A 19,296-nucleotide genomic window follows, 5' to 3' on the forward strand; every position below is an offset into this window, starting at 1 on the left:
AGGTGAGAAGCGTGCATACCTTTCTCTGCCAAGACCAGGGGTGAGTTTTTTTTTAAAAATTTAACTTAAAATCTTCAGCTCAAAACCCACACTGCAATGTCACGAGCTACAGGGTAATTTTGACTTAAGGTGAAATTGGTGATGACTCGGACCCTGTTTTACATCTCTCTGTGTTGCAGTTTTGCTGTAGTTAAAATTACCCTGTATCATCTTGAGTTTAGATTTTCTTCTAAAACACTTCAGACAAGAAGCAATTTCCATAAGCACAACCGGTGAGCTGAAATATTTGTGTTTTTTTATGTTTGTGCATTATGCGAGTCAGTGTGCCAGAAATGAATGGTTAACCTTTAATTGTGTTGACCACTGGGAGATCCAGGATATTCAACACATCCTCTCGCCTTCTCCAATAAACAAAAATACAACAGTGTCATTCTAAAACATACCAAAATAAAATTGAATTTCCTTTATGATAGTCATATTTTGAGTTTGTTGTCATACTCAGTATTTGCACACTATATGAACACTCCTGGAGCAACTGTTGACAGCCGCAAAACTGTCTACCAATTGAAAAAAAAATCTGGCAACAGTAATTAGGATGTGAGATCAATTGTTATTTAACCATTTCCCACAAGTTGTTAGTGAGTAATAACAGGAGATACTAGGCTAGAAGATCAATATTGCAAAATGTACTACAAAGTTCACGATTCTGACATTCATGAGGATCACGATATTAAGTGAAACATTGGTTTCCATAGGAACCAATGTCAAAACTGTAATTAGTTTCTGTGAGGATCTTATTGAAAAAAAATTAAAACATGATTTCAAAGTTGAAATATATTATGTTGCTAAATTCCTACTTTGGTACCCTGTAAATGAAAATGTTTAAACCATAACAAGTTTAAAAGTATGAAAGAATAATGTAACTGTTACTTCCAGGGCCTCCTCCACACTGGTGATTGTGCTTCCTTAAACTCCTGTTCCATGATTCTCTTGGTCTCTGCCCTTGCTAACCAACTTGTGCCCTCTTCACCAATCCCAGACTCCCCAGCACTACTCCTGGCTGTTACTACTTCCATCTTTTGGACTCCTCAATCAAGATTCAGATTCAGTCAGAAGCTGGTACTCAGTTTGGAAGCGCAAGTCCTCATTCTGCAGTAGTTCTTTTACTTGAATGCTGCCTCTCACCCCTTTCCTCTCCTGAACCTTCACTGTGAAAGTTTTTTAAAATGTATTCATGGTGTGACAGTATCACCGGCTAGCATTTTTTGCCCATCCCTAATTACCCAGAGGGCAGTTAGGAATCAACCACATTGCAGTGGATATGGATTCATTTGCCATGGTGGGATTCAAACACTGATCCCCAGAACGTTACCTGGGTCTCTGGGTTAGTCCAGTGATAATACCGCTAGGCCATCATCTGTCCATGACCATAAGACCATAAGACAGGATAGAAGACCAGTGAAGCAGGAGAAATTTTGCAAGTCACTTCAAAACTAAAGGATTGAAAAAGCCCCAAAATCTCAAATCTTTGGAGTGACCATTTCCATGACATTGTAGCTCCAAATGTGGATCATGATTAGGAAGGCAGGTCCAGGAGAGGGAAGCAGCATATGTGTGAGTCAGGGAGGCAGGAGAGGCTGCATCTTGGAGGTTGGCATCTGGGGAGGCACCAATTGAGTTATGTGGAAACAATATTAAAACAAATCTCAAGGTGCTTCACAGATTACAAGCCCCATTAACTTAATGATATTAAAGAAAAACAATACTAAATAGAGCAACTTTAAAGGAGGACTTTCTGTACAAATGAACAATGTCATGAAAGATCAGCTAATGTTGGTAAAGTGCTGCTGTGTAGCCACTTAATGAACCATTGGGGTCCATTTGGTGTGGGTAGACCCAGAATGTCCTGAGGGAGGGAATTCCAGGATTTTGACCCAGTGATATATTGGAGGGGAACTTGCAGGTCGTGGTGTTCCCATGTATCTGCTACCCTTGTCCTTCTAGATGAAAGTAGTCTTGGGTTTGCAAGGTGCTGTCTAGGGATCTTTGAATTTCCACAGTGCATCTTGTAGATGGTACACACAGCTGCCACTGGTGGTGGAGGCAGTGGATGTTTCTGCATCTTGTGCCAATCAGGTGGATTGGTTTATCCTGGGTGGTATCAAGCTCCTTGAGTGTTGTATGTGCTGCATTCATCCAAGCAAGTGGGGAGTATTCCATCACACTCCATATTTGTGCCTTATAGGTGGTGGACAAATCTTTGGAAAGTCAGGAGATATGTTACACCTTGCAGGATTCCTAGTCTCTGACCCACTCTTGTAGTAGTATTTATATAGCTGGTCTAGTTCAATGGTCACCTCAGGATGTTGATAGAAGGACTTACAAATGGTAATGCCATTGAATGTTAAGGGGTAATGATTCAATTCTCTCTTTTTGGAAATTGTCATTGCCTAGCACTTGTTACCTTCCAATGAACTGCATTAGGATCTGAGGAGTCACAAATGAAAATTTTATATTCATTAGCGAACATCTCCACTTCTGTCCTTATGATGCAGGGAATATCATTGATTAACCTTGTGACATGGTGAAATCCAGTTCAAATCCAAGTAGCAAATTGTAACTAATTTTTTGAAATAATCACATCAGTAATACCATGTGTTAAAAATAATGTATGAATGACAATGAGATAGGCCCTTCCATTGAATACAAATAAATCCATTCCTAAACATTCCCAAAGTTTGCTTAAGAAACTGATATATCCCACAAGTGAATTAAGAAAAACTGTATATCAAGTTAACTAGAAATTCATTCTGGAAAAATTTCTTTCAGTTCGTTTTTAGCTATTTAATATCAGGCTGCTCCTGCACATTGATTGAAAATTTGGTAAATCCATTTTAAGTATAAAACTGCATCAAGTTAGCAAAAATATATCTTAATTGTAACAGGGAATATGGTGTCTTTTAAAGTCTGCCAGTGTGTAGAAGCTTTTCACTATCTTCCAGCTGTTTCATTATGCCAATAAATGATGTTTTAAATAAATGGTGATATATGAAAATGGATATCTTTAATTTCCTTGTTTCTTTTTGTTTATGCCAGAAACATACTGCAAATCTGAAGACTGTTAAAGCAGTAAAATTAGATGCTGAGGTAAGACTTCAAGAGTTGATTTGTAAGGATTGCTTATTATGCAGGAAGGAATTGGATAATTTTTTTCAAAGAACTAGCATTGATGTGATGGGCTGAATAATCATCCACATTGATTCTGTAAACAATAATGGAGAAATAGGCCAGCTTTGCTTATCAAAAGTAGAGATACATTTTTCCGTGCTAAGACGGCTTTCAAAGTTTGTGAGAAGATTTGTAGCTCGGGTGCTCGTTGTTGTGGTTCTGTTCGCCGAGCTGGGAATTTGTGTTGCAGACATTTCGTCCCCTGTCTAGGTGACATCCTAAGTGCTTGGGAGCCTCCTGTGAAGCACTTCTGTGATCTTTCCTCCGGCATTTATAGTGGTTTGTCTCTGCCGCTTCCGGTTGTCAGTTCCAGCTGTCTGTTGCAGTGGTCGGTATATTGGGTCCAGGTCGATGTGCTTATTGATTGAATCTGTGGATGAGTGCCATGCTTCTAGGAATTCCCTGGCTGTTCTCTGTTTGGCTTGTCCTATAATAGTAGTGTTGTCCCAGTCGAACTCATGTTGCTTGTCATCTGCGTGCGTGGCTACTAAGGATAGCTAGTCGTGTCGTTTCGTGACTAGTTGGCGTTCATGGATGCGGCTCGTTAACTGTCTTCCTGTTTGTCCTATGTAGTGTTTTGTGCAGTCCTTGCATGGGATTTTGTACACTACGTTGGTTTTGCTCATGCTGGGTATCGGGTCCTTCGTCCTGGTGAGTTGTTGTCTGAGAGGGGCTGTTGGTTTGTGTGCTGTTATGAGTCCTAGTGATCGCAGTAGTCTAGTGGTCGCGACCACTATAAATGTCGGAGGAAAGATCACAGAAGCGCTTCACAGGAAGCTCCCAAGCACTGAGGATGTCACCTAGACAGGGGACAAAACGTCTGCAACACAAATTCCCAGCTCGGCGAACAGAACTAAAACGGCTTTAATAGTCCTGCGTATGCTGAGCATCATTTAGAAGGAAAATGTTTATTTTATTGCAGGAACAGGCTAAGATAGCAAAATTGGGGTTGGAGCTGCGTTTGCACACATCAGATGTGGATGCAGAAACTGAAAGGTGGGAAGACCAAGATAATGAAATTCTTCGTCAAGCACAGACTATGTCCAGCATGGCATATTCTATGTATCTTTTTACAAGGTAGGATTGATTCTAAAATCAGTCTTTTGGAAATAGTTTGCTTTATTTAAAACAAAACTGTTAATTTCTTTCAAATATTTTCAACTAGTTTAGTTTTCATATGATTAACTTCATGCACTTCCTATTTGACTTTTAGTTGATATACGAGCCTACAGTACAAACTTGTCTCGTTGGTCATCTTTATGGAGTGTCTCAATGTCAGTCAGGCATTTCTACCTTGCAGTTTGGCTGATAAGGAGGAGTACTTGGTACATCACAGGCCCACCATGACTAACTTTCAGTCTTTTTATAAGAGCAGTTGGACTATGGGCCTGTGGTAACTTGTTTGTTGTTCTCTTTGTGTGCCTTGTCTGTGAGGCTTGCTCAGTTATGAAACCAGCTGAATCATGATCACAAACTATTCACATGGCAAAGAGGGGTCCTGCGGCACACTGGTGATGTTCCTACCCTTGGACCGAGCAGCCTGGGTTCACGCTCCGGAGGCGTGTAATGTCATCTCTGAACGGGTTAATTAGAAAATTTTTTTTAAAAAAAGCAGACTCAGGACTTGTGTACCTGTGATGCAGTGCTGGTGTTACTACCTTTGAGCCAAGAAGCTGGAGTTGAAGTCCCATCTATTCCAGCACTGCATCACAATAGCTCTGAATAGGTTGATTAGAAAATTTTTAAAAAAGACTCCTGTGGCGCAGAGGTAGTGTCCCTATTCCCAATTTTCAGGAGGGCCAAGTTCACATGCCACATGCTCCAAGGGTCTGTAATAACATCTCTGAACAGGTCGATTAGGAACAAATAGGTTAAGTAAAAGAAAAATCACCTGGCAAAGAGGGTTCTGTGGCACAATGGTGGAGTTCCTACTTGTGAGCCAGGAGGCCTGGGTTCAAGTCCCACCTGCTCCAGACCCTTGTAATCTCTGAACAGATTGATTTAAGAAAAGTTCAATGATAAAGAAACAAATAAAAATGTGATGGAACACCCATCCCAATTCCATTTTGACTTCGACCCCACCCCGCTCCCGACCTCGCCCTCACGTTTGGTGGTTTGCATTGCCCTTAACTGGCTTTGCACACAAGTTATTCATTTGGAAAGCACAGATGATCTACTGGTGGTTTAATAGATTTTTTAAAAATAGTGATTTGGTGATGGGAAAAAATATGTTCAGCTGTGTGTATGAGTGCTTCTGGATGTAGAGAAAAAACTTCACGTGGCAAAACAAACACCTGTAGCTTCATCTGTTAGGATGCCTCCCATACAAAATTGTCATTTTGTATCTTGGTATTCAGAGGTTCAACTGCAGTGGTATCCATCACTTGTTCAACTAGGCTGCTGATCCTTGCACCAGACTATGCACAATTCCTGTGTTACATTTTATGATTATTTATTCAGGGCTTTGCTGGCTGATCCAGCATTTATTCCTAGTCCTTACTTTCCCTATTGAAGTTGAGCTGCCTCTTGAATTGCTGTAGTCCATTTTGTGTAGTTATACTCACACTGCTGTTAGGGAGCAAGTTCCCCTTTCCCTTGTGAAGGTGAGCTGCCTTCTTGAACCGCTGCAATCCATTTTGTGTAGTTATACTGACAATGCTGTTAGGGAGCAAGTTCCAGGACTTTAACCTGTATATTCCCAATCCTCCTCCTTTACTTAGCAATCAGCAAGGGCAATCTGTCTATTATGTCACACTTCTCTGTCACAATAATTATAGGTATATTTTCTGAACAAATTTTTTACAGCACTTATTGAAGATTTCCTCCAACAATAAGGAATTTTAAAAAAAAGACATTGGGAATATACAAAAGAAACTTCCCACAACAGATTCCACATAATGCTAGTTATTCAGAGCTTGTGATCCTCATGTTTGTGGGTTTTTTTTGTTGTATTTTGACTTGCACAGATGTGGCAAGTGATCACATCTGACACACTGTATGCTATGTATATTGAGTACAGAAGTTGGGAGGTCCTGTTGCGGCTGTACAGGACATTGGTTAGGCCACTGTTGGAATATTGCGTGCAATTCTGGTCTTCCTATCGGAAAGATGTTGTTAAACTTGAAAGGGTTCAGAAAAGATTTACAAGGATGTTGCCAGGGTTGGAGGATCTGAGCTACAGGGAGAGGTTGAATAGGCTAGGGCAGTTTTCCCTGGAGCGTCGGCAGCTGAGAGGTGACCTTATAGAGGTTTCTAAAATCATGAGGGGCATGGATAGGATAAATGGACAAAGTATTTTCTTGGGGTGGGGGAGTCCAGAAATAGAGGGCATAGGTTTAGGGTGAGAGGGGAAAGATATAAAAGAGACCCAAGGAGCCAACTTTTTCACACAGAGGGCCGTACGTGTATGGAACGAGCTGCCAGAGGAATTGGTGGAGGCTGGTACAATTGCAACATTTAAAAAGCATCTGGATGGGTATATGAATAGGAAGGGTTTGGTGGGATATGGGCCAGGTGCTGGCAGGTGGGACTAGATTGGGTTGGGATATCTGGTCAGCATGGACGAGTTGGACCGAAGGGTCTGTTTCTGTGCTGTACATCTCTATGACTCTATGATTCTAGTACCTCTGTTCTAATGAATCACTGAATTATGATGAGCAATGACACAGGAGTTCATAAAATCCCTAATTGTGGAAGTAGGCCATTCAGCCCATCAAGCCCACATTGACTCAGCCCCTGACCCTATCCCTGTAATCCAGCATTTCCCTTTGGTTCATCCACCTAGCCCACACATCTCTAGACTCTATGGGCAAGTTAGCATGACCATTCCACACAAGCTGCACCTCTTTGGGAGGAAACCCGCACAGATATGCAAAGTACATGCAAACTCCACCCACACAGTCACCCGAGGGTGGAATCGAATGGCGTCTCTGACACTGTGAGGTAACAGATCACTGAGCTACCATGCTGCCCAAGTTCTGTTGCAATAATATACAATATGATTTGAAATTGCTCCATTGTTTGCTTGATAACATATTTTCTCTCTGACTTGCTTTTCTTCCTTTCAATGTGGCAATAGTTGACTCTCTTCAGTATCTTCCTCAAAACAGCAGTGATTAGAAACTAGCCATAACTATTCCTTCTCACTCTGTCACATAAACTCATTCATGTAGCATTCACATTGCTTCACCATATAATAATTTGGATGTCCAAAGATACTTGGGGATTTAGGTGCATTGATCTTTAAAATGTCACAAATGGATGCAGAAAATTATCAAGACAGGAAGTGGAATGCTATCATTTATATCTAGAGGACTGGAGTACAAGGATACAGAAGTTAGGCTGTAACTATACAAACCCTGGTTAGATTCCACTTGGAGTACTGTGAGCAGGTATGTGCACCATACTTTAGGAAGGATATATTGGCCTTAGGGGGAGCATAACATAGACTTGTTATCTGGACTTCAGGGATTAAGAGGAGAGATTAGACAAATCTCTTTTCTTCAGAATTGAGAAGATCTAATCAAAGTCTTCAGAATATTAACAGGAAAAGACAGGGGAGATAAAGATAAACCATTTCCACTGGTTGGAGATTCTAGAACTAGAGCGGTATAGTCTGAGAATTCAGGCCAGGCCTTTTTGTATAGACGTTAGGAAGCACTTCCATACTAAGCATAGTAGATTTTTGAAACTCTCCTCTATAAACAGCAGTGGATACGAGATCAGTTGTTACCTTTAATTCTGAATTTGATAAATCTTTGTCAAGGGAGTGGTGCTGGAAAAGCATACCAGGCCAGGCAGCATCCGAGGAGCAGGAGAATCGACGTTTTGGGCATAAGCCCTTCAGGAAAGAAACGTCGACTCTCCTGTTCCTTGGATGCTGCCTGACCTGCTGTGCTTTTCCAGCACCACATCTCGACTCTGATCTCCAGCATCTGCAGTCCACACTTTCTCCTTAGATAAATTTTTGTTAACTGAGGTAATAAGCGATATCGGCTAAAGGCCACAAATGAGGCATGATCTTATTGAATGGTGGAACAGACTTAGAGCCAAGTCATGTCCCTTTGTTCGTCTGTTCATAATACCTTTTATGAACATGATCATCAATGTACATTGTTTTGTTCATCCTATGTTTGCCATTTTAAATCCATTTATTAAATATTATACTTAAACCTTTAATGCTTTTAACATTAACATTTCTCTTTTATTCAGAGGAGAAGGCCTTTTGAAAACAACACAGGATTTATTTCACCAGGCAGAAGTAGGTAGATTGTTATGTCTTCATATTGTGTTTGAATTGACCCTGAACCTTTTACAATTGAAATAGTTGTAAGAGTAATTGCTTTTAAGTGCCATTTTGTGTCCTGAAAATTGCATTTGAACTATGTAGTTGTAATCCAGTTCATTTCATTTGAAATGTTTTTTGGAGACAAGAGACATAGCTTTGTGCAAATGTAAGTATCTTACATTAATATTATGGTCTGTGATCTGATTTGAGCCACTCACATTTCTTAATTAAGTGAGGTGAGATTGTACAGATGAAATAGCAGGAGTGACCATTTGGTATTTTACTAACATCGTGATATCATTCTGGTGCAGGAATGAGGCTCTTTGTTTAGCTGCTGTACCCACACTCCCAAATTCCAAAGTGGAAGATGTAAAATAATAAAGAATCACTGCAGTTAATGCTGAAAGTGGCTGGCTCACGTAATGGCTGAGGGGTGACATGAAACTCTGATAATCAGGGGAACTGAGAGTAGGGTGGTGATGGCACACTTGATTCCTCTTTGCCAGTATATGTTATACTGCCACCTACTTCTGACAGGAGCTCTGGTCACCAAGATCCAATTTCATTGGAAAATGGGATTGGATGTCGAAGCATTGATGAGACCTGAAGGGATGGACAGCTACTCATTTTGATTGTACTCCATTTGTGATCATAAATAACAGTGAGACAAAATAGCCTATTCTTTACCTATGCAAGTGTAAGTAAGGGAACTAAATGTATTATCTCGAAATTTGCAGTTGACGTGGGGGGATGAACTGTGAGAAGGAAGTAGAGATGATTCAGTGTGGTTTGAGCAAGCTGAGTGGGCAAATGCATGGCAGTTGTAGTATAATGTGTGGAGAAATGTAAGGCTATCCACTTTGCTAGCAAAATCAGGAAAGCAGATTATTATCTGATTGGCAATAGATTGAGAAAGGGGAATGTGCAAAGAGACGTAGGGACACCAGTTGCTGAAGTAATTGTGAAGGTGCAGCAGGTAGTAGAGAGCAGGGATGTTTTGTTTCATTTACACAGGGCCTTGGTAACACCATACCTGGAATACTATATGCAGTTTTGATTTCTTTATCTGAGGAAGGATGTCTTTGATGCAGAAGGAGTCCAGTGAGAGTTTACCTGACTAATCCTGTGATGGTGGGACTTCAAACAAGGAGATTGAATCAGTTTGGATCATATTTGCTGGAGTTCGGGAGAATGAGGGGGAATCGCATAAAATCTTATATAAGTCTAATAGGACTCCAACAGGGTGGATGGAAGAAGAATGTTTTCAATGGAAGGTGGAGCCCAGAGCCAGGTGTCACAGTTGAGGAATATGGGATAAATCATTTAGGACTGAGAGGAGAAATTTCTTCATTTAGAGAGTGGTCATCCTGTAGAATACTCCACCACAGAAAGTAGTGGAGGCCAATACATTGTATGATTTTAAGAAGAAACTAGATATATTACTTGGATCAAAGGACAATGGGGAAAATCAGGAATAGGTTATTAAGTTGGATGATCAGCCATGATCATAATGAATGGAGAAGTGTGTTTAAAGGACTAACTCCTCCTGTTTTCCATGTTTCTGTGTTAGTAGTCATGTAACGTTCTTGTGCAACTTATATGATTCTTCAATGGGCGTTCCCCAGGAAACCTTAAGACAAAGGGATGTCATGATGCATAAGATCCTTTAATTAACAGTCTTTAAACTTTTCAGACTGAAGTATGAATATAACAGCACAAATGTGAAGAGCAGATTTAGTGGTAACTTCATGTGCAGAAGAACATAGTTACTTTTTTTTCATTGTATTTTCTCTGTTGCAGATCTTTGCTGAAGAAGGTCTGAGACTGTACACATCTCTTCATTCTTTTTCAAATCAGGTATGCCATGGAGGAACACTGCTGGACTTGCACAGTCATATAGCACAGTAAACACACGATATGCACCATTGCAAAAACAAGGATATTATTTTTGCAGTGGATCATGGTTTCAATATATTTATGTATCTCCTTCATATCCAACAATAATATATGATTGTAAAGATATATAAAATACACACACATGCTGAAATTTCAAGTAAAAACAGACTAACTATTCAGTAATCACCTTTCATCAAAATGAAATGTTGCCTTCATTTATTTTCAGATAAGATTGATACTCAAAATGTCAACCAGTTCTTTGTCTGATTTATCTGCTGTTTTCAATATTATCTGTTATATAAATGCTTTTTCAAATATTTTGCATTAGACAGTGTTTTTTCTTTATTGAAAGAAAAAGTCGGTACTGAGCTATTCACCTTTGTAAAATTCTTGTGGTTCTAATTCTCATTTGAGAGAGTTTGATTTGATCAGGGGTCACATTCATATGCATTTATATACAACAGACATTTATTTGTATGTGAACATTAATTTCATTACAATCCATGATTTTTAAAATCAATATTAATTCTCTTTTCACTGATCTGTGTCCTGTAGGTATACAGTGGCAAAATGCCTGGCTCAAATTCTTATTTATATGCACATCGTGTTCTGCAGAAGGTTGAAGAATAACATCATTATCATGCATAGATATTCTTCATCTTCATTTTATTGGCTATGCAACCAATGTGTTTATTAGCTGCAAAATCTAATCTGAAGAAACTAGGTATATTTAACGTGACCACGATGTGTGTGTAAAGATAACCAGCAAGATGTTTTAAAAGCTTTGAACATTTAATTTAGCCTTCAGTATTAGAAGTTAATTTCAAATGATGAATTAACACAGTTTTTAATCTGTTTCCCTGCAATGTGTTCTGACAGTGACCTGAAAATGAATTGTGTCTTTTCTGTCCTCAGTTGGAAGATGATGAAAAAGCAATTCTGATGATGGAGACAGAGAAGTTTCCTTCTTTATGTCAACAGCTGCAGATGTCCAGCAAAACCCCTGTTTATGGCAAAGCTGCCATTTTCGCTAAGGTCAGTGTCTTCTTTATATGGAACGATGGCTAAAAAGATGGGTTAAAAATTGCAATTTCATATTGGACATCCAAAACTAGTAAGTGTCACTAGTCCGTGATTTAGCTGATAAACTGCCTGTACTGTACTACAGCTGACTGACCTGTTATTCGACTTCAATGAAAGGCAACATTCAAACCTGTGGAGTGGAATTGTTCAATGGGATTTTAATGCTTGCAAACCTTGTGGTGATCAGGTCATGATATTCCTCAAATGATACAAAATATATGCAGTATTTATTGAAAAAAATGCAAGCTTTGAAAATAATTGAAATTTATTCAAATTATTTAACCTATTTTTTTCAAATTAGCCTGTTTAGAGATGTTATTACACATCTCTGGAGCAAGTGGGACTTAAACCCAGGCCTACCCAGCCAAGGGGTAGGGACACTACGACCACACCATAAATCTTTAGCAACGAAGGCTAATACATTGACAGCCATAGCCAGGAGAATAGCTTCTAAAGGGTTTTGCAGCACAAGTGTTCACAAATCAAGCCTGATGTGTGCAATCTCTAAGGACAGTGACAACATTTTAACTGATAGAATTAGCTTTATTTTCACATGTAGTAAAATGAGTGCAGTTAAAGGTTTACAAGTCACCATTTATGGCATCATTTTAGGTCCAAAGGAACCTAGGTATACACTCAAAATTTTAGGGAGAAGAGATTACAAAAATAAAGAAATAAGAAGTCCACCGTTACAGATCATTGGGAATAAATTGGAAAATAAATAATAAGTTCAGAATAGCAGCCTTTCAACCATAACCACACTGACACCTAGCCTCTAGTCTGTGCCAGGCCTTGACTCCAGATCACGCTGGGCTTCACCTTGAGGCTGTCTAGGCTGGGAAACCGCTCTGCAATCATCTCGAGGCCAGAGACGCGCATTGAGGTCACATCGGGCCAAGAAATTATCAGGCCGGGCCAAGATACACCCTCACTGGACTGCTGAGAAACCCCCTCACCGGGCTGCCGAGAAACCCCCTCACCGGGCCACCGAGAGACCGCCTCACCGGGCTGCCAAGGGACTGCCACATTGTGCCACCAAGTGACCCCCCCCCACCAGGTCCCTAAGAGACTGCCGCACCGGGCCGCCGAGAGACCCCCTCATCAGGCCCCCGAGACACTGTCACACCGGGCCGCCGAGGGACCACCGCGTCAGGCCACCTAGAGACCGCCACACCAGGTGTCCAAGAGACTGCTATGCCAGGCCGTATGACTGCAAGGCCAAGCCAAAAGGCTGCTACAATGGATCAAGATACCGCCATGCCAAGCTGAAAGATCTCCATGCCTGACAGTGGATAGTGTACTTGTTTTATTCCAAATAAAATAGTGGCCATTTACACTTCAATAAATATATCAGAATCAAATGGCCAGAATCTGAAAAGAGTCTGAGCAAATTAGAATCTGGTAAGATGTTGGACAGAATGGGATGAGAAATCCACTGTGGTCTATCTCAATATCAGGAGCATCTCATTCCACAGTTTCTGCTTTTCACAAGCAGCATGGCTAGTTAATTGTGAGGCAACTGCAGGTTTGCCATTTAAAGGGGATTAATGCTTGTTAAATATATTGTTAATGGCACAAATCACCTCATTAATGTTCAGCTTCCTATCTTATCCAATGTAACAAACAACTGATCCATGGCCAGTTCGCTATACAGAAGGCCTTTGGTTTGATGGTGGCCATAAATCCAATGAATGTCACTGGCATATACTGATGGAAATGTTTTCTAGGATCTTTGAGCCAGTGTTCTTGTGCTGAGGCAACAAAGAATGTTCAGCCTTTTCTGCTTCACAATTGAAAATAGAAGTTTGGTAGACTCGTGATGTTCCCAGTTAGGTGGTGGTTGCTGCTGCACACACTCTCAGCTTGGGCATAACATCTGCATGTGCTGATATCAGCATCAAGTGACAGATTATTGATGATTATAGAACCTGGATACTATGAATAGCCTCCAATGTCACATTATTACAATTGCTACACAGTGGTATGGTGCATCTCAGATCATGGTTTTTTTTCCCTAATGCTGGTAGTTAAACCATACTTTTTACAGGCACTGTCTGTTGGTCCCTGAAAGTGTTCCTCAGGGTAGAATGCTCAAGTGGCATCATCAGTGATGCAGTGTACAAATCATAGATTAGGATTAAGTAGTGACTGATCACCTGCATTTAATGACCTACCCCTTGGGGTTTTAAAAGAAATAGCAATCTAAAAGAGAAAGTTATAAGTTTTCATCTTCTGGAACAATTCTGAAAGATTGGAAGGTGGCAAACATAACTGAAATATTTAAGAAATAAAAGATAAAACAGCATTTATTTTTAACAAAAGGTTTAGAAGAATGGGAGGTGATCCAATTTAAACATATACAATTTTAAGGAACTTTTACAGAATAGATCCTAAGTAAATATCTCTCATATTTGGGGAATCTAGAAGATGGATTCACATTTTCAGAATAAGGAGTTGGTTACTGACGCTGAGATGAATGAAAAACTATCTTTACTCAAAGGATTTGAATTTATGGAAATCTCTACCTCAGAGAGCAGTGGAGATGCAACCATTAAGCATTTTCAAAATAAGTTGCTAGAGTTATAGGTACTAAGGAAATTAATGGATATATTGTTAGTGCAGGGAAGTGGAGTTGAGATAGGTAGAAGCTCAGCCCTAAATCGCAGAGTAAATTCAAACAACCAATTGCCTAATCTTGCTCCTGTTTCTTATGCTGCTACCTGTGAGGTATTCAAAGCAAATTGTGCTATTTAAGGATGAAGGATTCACAGAAGACGAGTACAGATTTCAGTCAGTATTCATTTACAATTGGTGAACATGCGACAAAAAGAATCTGTGTAAAATATTTCTTGTGTATCAATAGTAGCTTTAAGAAAATTTCAATTAGTATGCATATTATTCTTTTACATTATTCTGTTTTCAGGTTGACACTGCTATTCAGGAAACTAAGAATATAATGACCGTGTTGATGAAGGTTCTTTCTCTTTGTTACAAATTGTTAAAAAAGGTAAGACAAGGAACTGAACCTGCACATAAAAGTAGCTGATTGGCCCAATTATCAATAATGAATCATTTCAGCATAGAAAGGTTGAATCTTATTCGTACAAAATAGCATTGCTAAATTGTTACAAGTGTAGAAACTGCAAGTCTGAAATAAAAACTTAAAATGTTGGGAAGTAATTTCTGATGACAGGTTATTGACCTGAAATATTAACTCTCCAGAGATACTGCTTGAGTTGCTGAGTCATTGCAAGAGTCTCTATTTTTAATTTATAATTGGGGAGGGTGATCAGATGAGGAATTCTATGTAAAACTAATTTAGCTCATTGTCAGAAGTTTGTGAGTTCAAGCTCCAAAAGTGAATTGAGCACATAATCGTGACTGAAGGATTGTCAGGAATGTCATATCTTTCACATCACCTTCAACTAAAGCCCAGATCATGTTCACTGTTGAAACAGACCTATTGATCATTCATCTTCCTCTGTATATGTATATAAATCTATAGTGTATTTTTTTAAAAGGCTGTTATTAATTATCCAAGTATTGAATTAGCTGGCCATTATAACATTGCTTTTGTGGGATTTGTTGTTCACAAAGAGTTGATTTCGATGGGAATTGACAGGGTAGATGCTGAGAATATATTTCTGCAATGTGATAAACTAGAAAGAAAAGTTCCCTGTTTTTAAAAGTAAGGGATCGCCTATTTAAGGCATTTTCTTTGCTCAAATAGTGGATGATCAGTGGAATTCTCTTCAAATAGCAACAGAGAACAGGTTAATTAAATATCTTTAAGTTAGTTTTTCTCCTATATTTATACATAGGATGAGAGCATTGCTAGTTAGTTGGTTATTGCCCATCCCTAGTTGCCCTTCAGCTGAATTAAGGATTTAACAGGAAAGTCAACCACATTGCTATACATGTGGAGTCACATGTAGGCCAGACCAGGTAAGGATGGTAGATTTCCTGAGTGAACTAGATGTGTCTTCACAACAATCACTGTTAACCATTAGACTAGCTTCTAATTTGATCTTTAAAAATTATTGAATTCAATTTGAATTGAATTTGCCAGTTGGTATGGTGGGATTTGAACCCATGTCACTTGAACATGAGTTCTGGATTGCTAATTCAGTTACATTACCATTACCTCTTCACTTCTTCTTGATTGACAAGGAGTCATCAGGAATAGGGTAGTCAGGAAAGTGTAATTCAGATCACAGTCAGATCAGCCACAATCTTATCAAATGGCAGAGCAAGCTCAAGAGATTAAATGGCCTACTCCTGCTCCTTTGTGCATATGAATGAATATTCATTATTTGTTAGAATATTTGGAGGGCATTGCAATGAGTATAGTTCTTTATCCAACCAATTTGGGTTCAAAGAGAATCTACTATGATTCCTGTCCATCCCCATGCTGAAATACTAGCCTTATATTGGAAGAATCATATGATGACATGAACATCAAGAACATCACTGTTGGATAAAATGTAGCATATATTTACTCACAGAATAGAAGTTGACTTTTGCATTTGACTTTTGTGTCCCTCAAGGATCTGTAATTGTCTCCATATTTTCCTTACAGTGTAAAGTGGATCAAACATTCATGGGTTCTCCCCACAACTGGAGAGGAAACCAGTTGCAGATGGTTTCAAATGGTGAGAGCTTAGATGGTCAGAATACAGACACGTTTGGTGTGAAATCTCTGGAAAGGCACATGGCAAATTTAACGTTCTTAGAAAGCAAATGACGGGTCAAGTCCTAGAGAGGCTGTAACACTAATAAAAAGCAAATGTCACATGTACTGTAAACTTTATGCAGTTTTAGCTGCAAATCTATCAGCTCATTGTTTGTTAAATTTGTAGTACTTAATGTGGCTAAAAAAAAAGGGTGTTATCCCTGATAGATTCCACCACTTGGAGTTGTGACTGTTTCAAACCTCCTACTTTAAACAGTATTTTTTATCTTTGGCTCTGTAGTATTTTAAGTAATACCTAATGGAATGGCTAAATATCTTGTTTAAATATCTTCTCAGAAATGTGTTCATGGAAGTTTATTTTTTTCTTAACCTGCTGATACCTTATTTCGATTCATTTGTGAATGTGTTATTGATGCGATTAGTCCTTTGATGCTGCTATGGTCAAAAATGTGTAAGAGCATAAACTGGATATTACAGGCAAACGTTACTGCTGTGTAAGATAACTAAAACCAAATTATTATATTTGCAGGCAGGCTATTGCAACAAACTTGATAACTTGGGTGCACCTAAATCAGAAAAGGCTGTACCACTGTCTTACTTTCTTCTCTTGCTTCTCCCTATTCAAGGGGTAAACTTTCAGGAGAAAGGCCCAAGCTTCCTTTTAGTCAAATTTATACCAAAATAATTGAGATATCTTATTTTCTGTTTCAGAATATCAAGTTTGTGTTTTTTTCTCTCTACTACCTACAAATTAAAATTCTTGATAACAAATATAAATTTATTTTGAAAGTATGTATTTTGTGTTTAGGAAGAAGAGCAATCAAACAGATTACAAGTTTTAGAGGACAAGTATTTTAATGAATAGAAATCTGATGTGTTCTATCCCTCCATCACGTTCTTCCCCCATGAACTCTGTACCTAATGTCACTATTTTTCTGGTGATTTTGATATGCAGTGCAGTGGGGTTGGAATGTTGATGAACCACTGGAAATATTTAGTATAAAGAACTTCTACTGGATTTGTATTACCTGTAAAGGCAGTTTTTAAAACAAAAACTTCTCTTACAATTAACATGTAAAGTTTTATATTTTTAAAATAAAATTCTAATTCGTTAATCTTCACCAGCTTTTGTGTATTGTTTATTGAATTTCATACTCAGAAGAGTCGTGAATTGCAATATAAATATTAATCAGATGTATTTGTTGCTGCGACTCCCATTAAAAGACTGTTTTTGATGCCGTTAATCAGAGAAGAATCCCTACAGTGTGCAAGCAGGCCATTTGGCACACCGAGTCTGGACCAATCCACCCCATCCCTCTAACCTGGCATTTCCCATGGTTAATCCACCTAGACCACACACCCCTGGACACAATATTGGAAATTTAGTATGGCCAATCCACCTAACCTGTACATCTTTGGGAGAAGACACACTGAGAATGTGCAAACTCTACACAAGCAGTCATCCAAGGGTAAAATTGAACCCATGTCCATGGTACTACTGAGCTGCCCTTTAATATGCTTACATCATGACATTGTCAACAGAAATTTTCAACTTTTATTTGAAACCACAGAAATGCTGCGTGTGGTGTAATCTATCCCGGAGTTACTTCATTCTGTTGAGTCCTTTGACATATGCAGAGCTTCTCAGTTTCTCAATATTTGAAGACAAGGGATACTAATCATAAAAAAAAATTTCCTCCATTACTAGCAAAACATTTGTCAATCAGAAGATTGTTTTGAAAATAATGTCTTTCTGCACTGCCTGATCCTGAATAATCTCAACATTTTGATACAATTTGAATTACCAATGAATATTTCAGCCATTTGATCTTTGTTCTACCTGTATGTGCCTTGTGTTAAATGGATCCAGTTAACTTAATAAGTCTAATATTGTGGATGCTACGCTGATACACATTTTTGATGTTAAAAATTACATGGTTTTTTTTAGAAACATTGAACTTAATCCACTCCCGTAAAACTGTTTATTGAAATAGTACCTACTACTAAACATCCAAAAGCATAAAAGTATCAACTTGTATGGTTTCATTTATTAGCATTCAGTTCAGCATTCCAACTGTGAGTGTGCAACAGAAAAGTACAGCACAGGAATAGGCCCCTCAGCCCACCATATCTGTGCCAACTATGATGCCATTCTAACCAAATCCATTCTGCCTGTATGTGGTCCATATCCCTCTATTTCCTGCTGGTTTGTGTTTGTGTTTGGAAGGCCTGTTAAATGTTGATATTGTATAAGTGGTACAGGCTTGGATTAATAAATTTTCCCCATTGAATATCAGCAAAGCCAAATTCAATAATTGGATGAGATTTCTGAAACCATGCCCAATACTTGAGCAGACAGCAGCAACTTTTATGCTGATACCAGCAACAGTAGTAGATTCAAAAGATAAGCAAAAATATATTATTTTCCTAATTACAACATGACAGCACACCTGGTGAAATTAGAGTTGGTGTTTCATACTGACTTAACAAATACAAATGGCCATATCTGTAATTATTCATTTCCAATTTAAAATTTGACAAAATTGCAAGTGAGATTTTTCTCCAAATCTACATCAATTTATAAAGCTCTTTTTTTTAAACCAAGTGCATAATTCATTCAATTATATATTGCCTTGGGATGTATTGACTGCCCAGATGTTCAGTATGAATAATGGGCAAGATGTTAGATACAACATTCAATTAAACATAATTCCATGCAGCAGAATTTCTCCGTAGAAAAATACACAAGAATTAAAAAGAACAGGTCATTCAGACCCGCAAGCCTGCTCAGCCCTTCAATAGAATTGATTCCTGATCTAAATATGGCTTATGGAACCCCACATATATCATTATCTACAGGATCCTCTTTATCCATTTTTCTTATTACTTACTTAACCCTAACTCATTAGTCAACTGTAATATCCCTTTCACAAAGGTTTTCCAATCTGCTGGGACCTTTCTGGAGTATGGGGAATTTTGGAAGATCACAATTAATGCATCTAAATCCCTATAGCCACTACTTTTAAAAATCCTAGGAAAAAAGCCATTAGAGCCTGGGCTCTTGTCTACCTCCTAATGGTTTTCCCAGTATATTTCCTTGTTACAATTG

The 19,296-nt window shown here is 38.7% G+C and overlaps 1 protein-coding gene across 4 annotated transcripts in view; it reads left to right on the forward strand.

Annotated features, from left to right (window-relative positions):
* The window catches only part of ctnnal1 (catenin (cadherin-associated protein), alpha-like 1), a 323,942-nt gene extending 306,957 nt beyond the window's left edge, over positions 1–16,985 (forward strand). For all 4 annotated transcript variants that reach the window (XM_087987306.1, XM_087987305.1, XM_043690224.2 and 1 more), the window contains 8 exons: positions 3–40; positions 3,097–3,147; positions 4,151–4,305; positions 8,440–8,488; positions 10,316–10,372; positions 11,327–11,446; positions 14,418–14,501; positions 16,074–16,985. In XM_087987306.1, the coding sequence (XP_087843432.1) occupies positions 3–40; positions 3,097–3,147; positions 4,151–4,305; positions 8,440–8,488; positions 10,316–10,372; positions 11,327–11,446; positions 14,418–14,501; positions 16,074–16,238 (719 nt within the window). In that variant the 3' untranslated portion in view covers positions 16,239–16,985. The remainder of the gene's footprint in view (positions 1–2; positions 41–3,096; positions 3,148–4,150; positions 4,306–8,439; positions 8,489–10,315; positions 10,373–11,326; positions 11,447–14,417; positions 14,502–16,073) is intronic.
* Positions 16,986–19,296: the final 2,311 nt, after the last annotated feature.

The sequence above is a fragment of the Chiloscyllium plagiosum genome, unplaced genomic scaffold (assembly GCF_037043375.1).
Source record: "Chiloscyllium plagiosum isolate Xiang-an unplaced genomic scaffold, Cpla_swu_hap1 HiC_scaffold_5, whole genome shotgun sequence".
NCBI classification, from domain to species: domain Eukaryota; kingdom Metazoa; phylum Chordata; class Chondrichthyes; order Orectolobiformes; family Hemiscylliidae; genus Chiloscyllium; species Chiloscyllium plagiosum.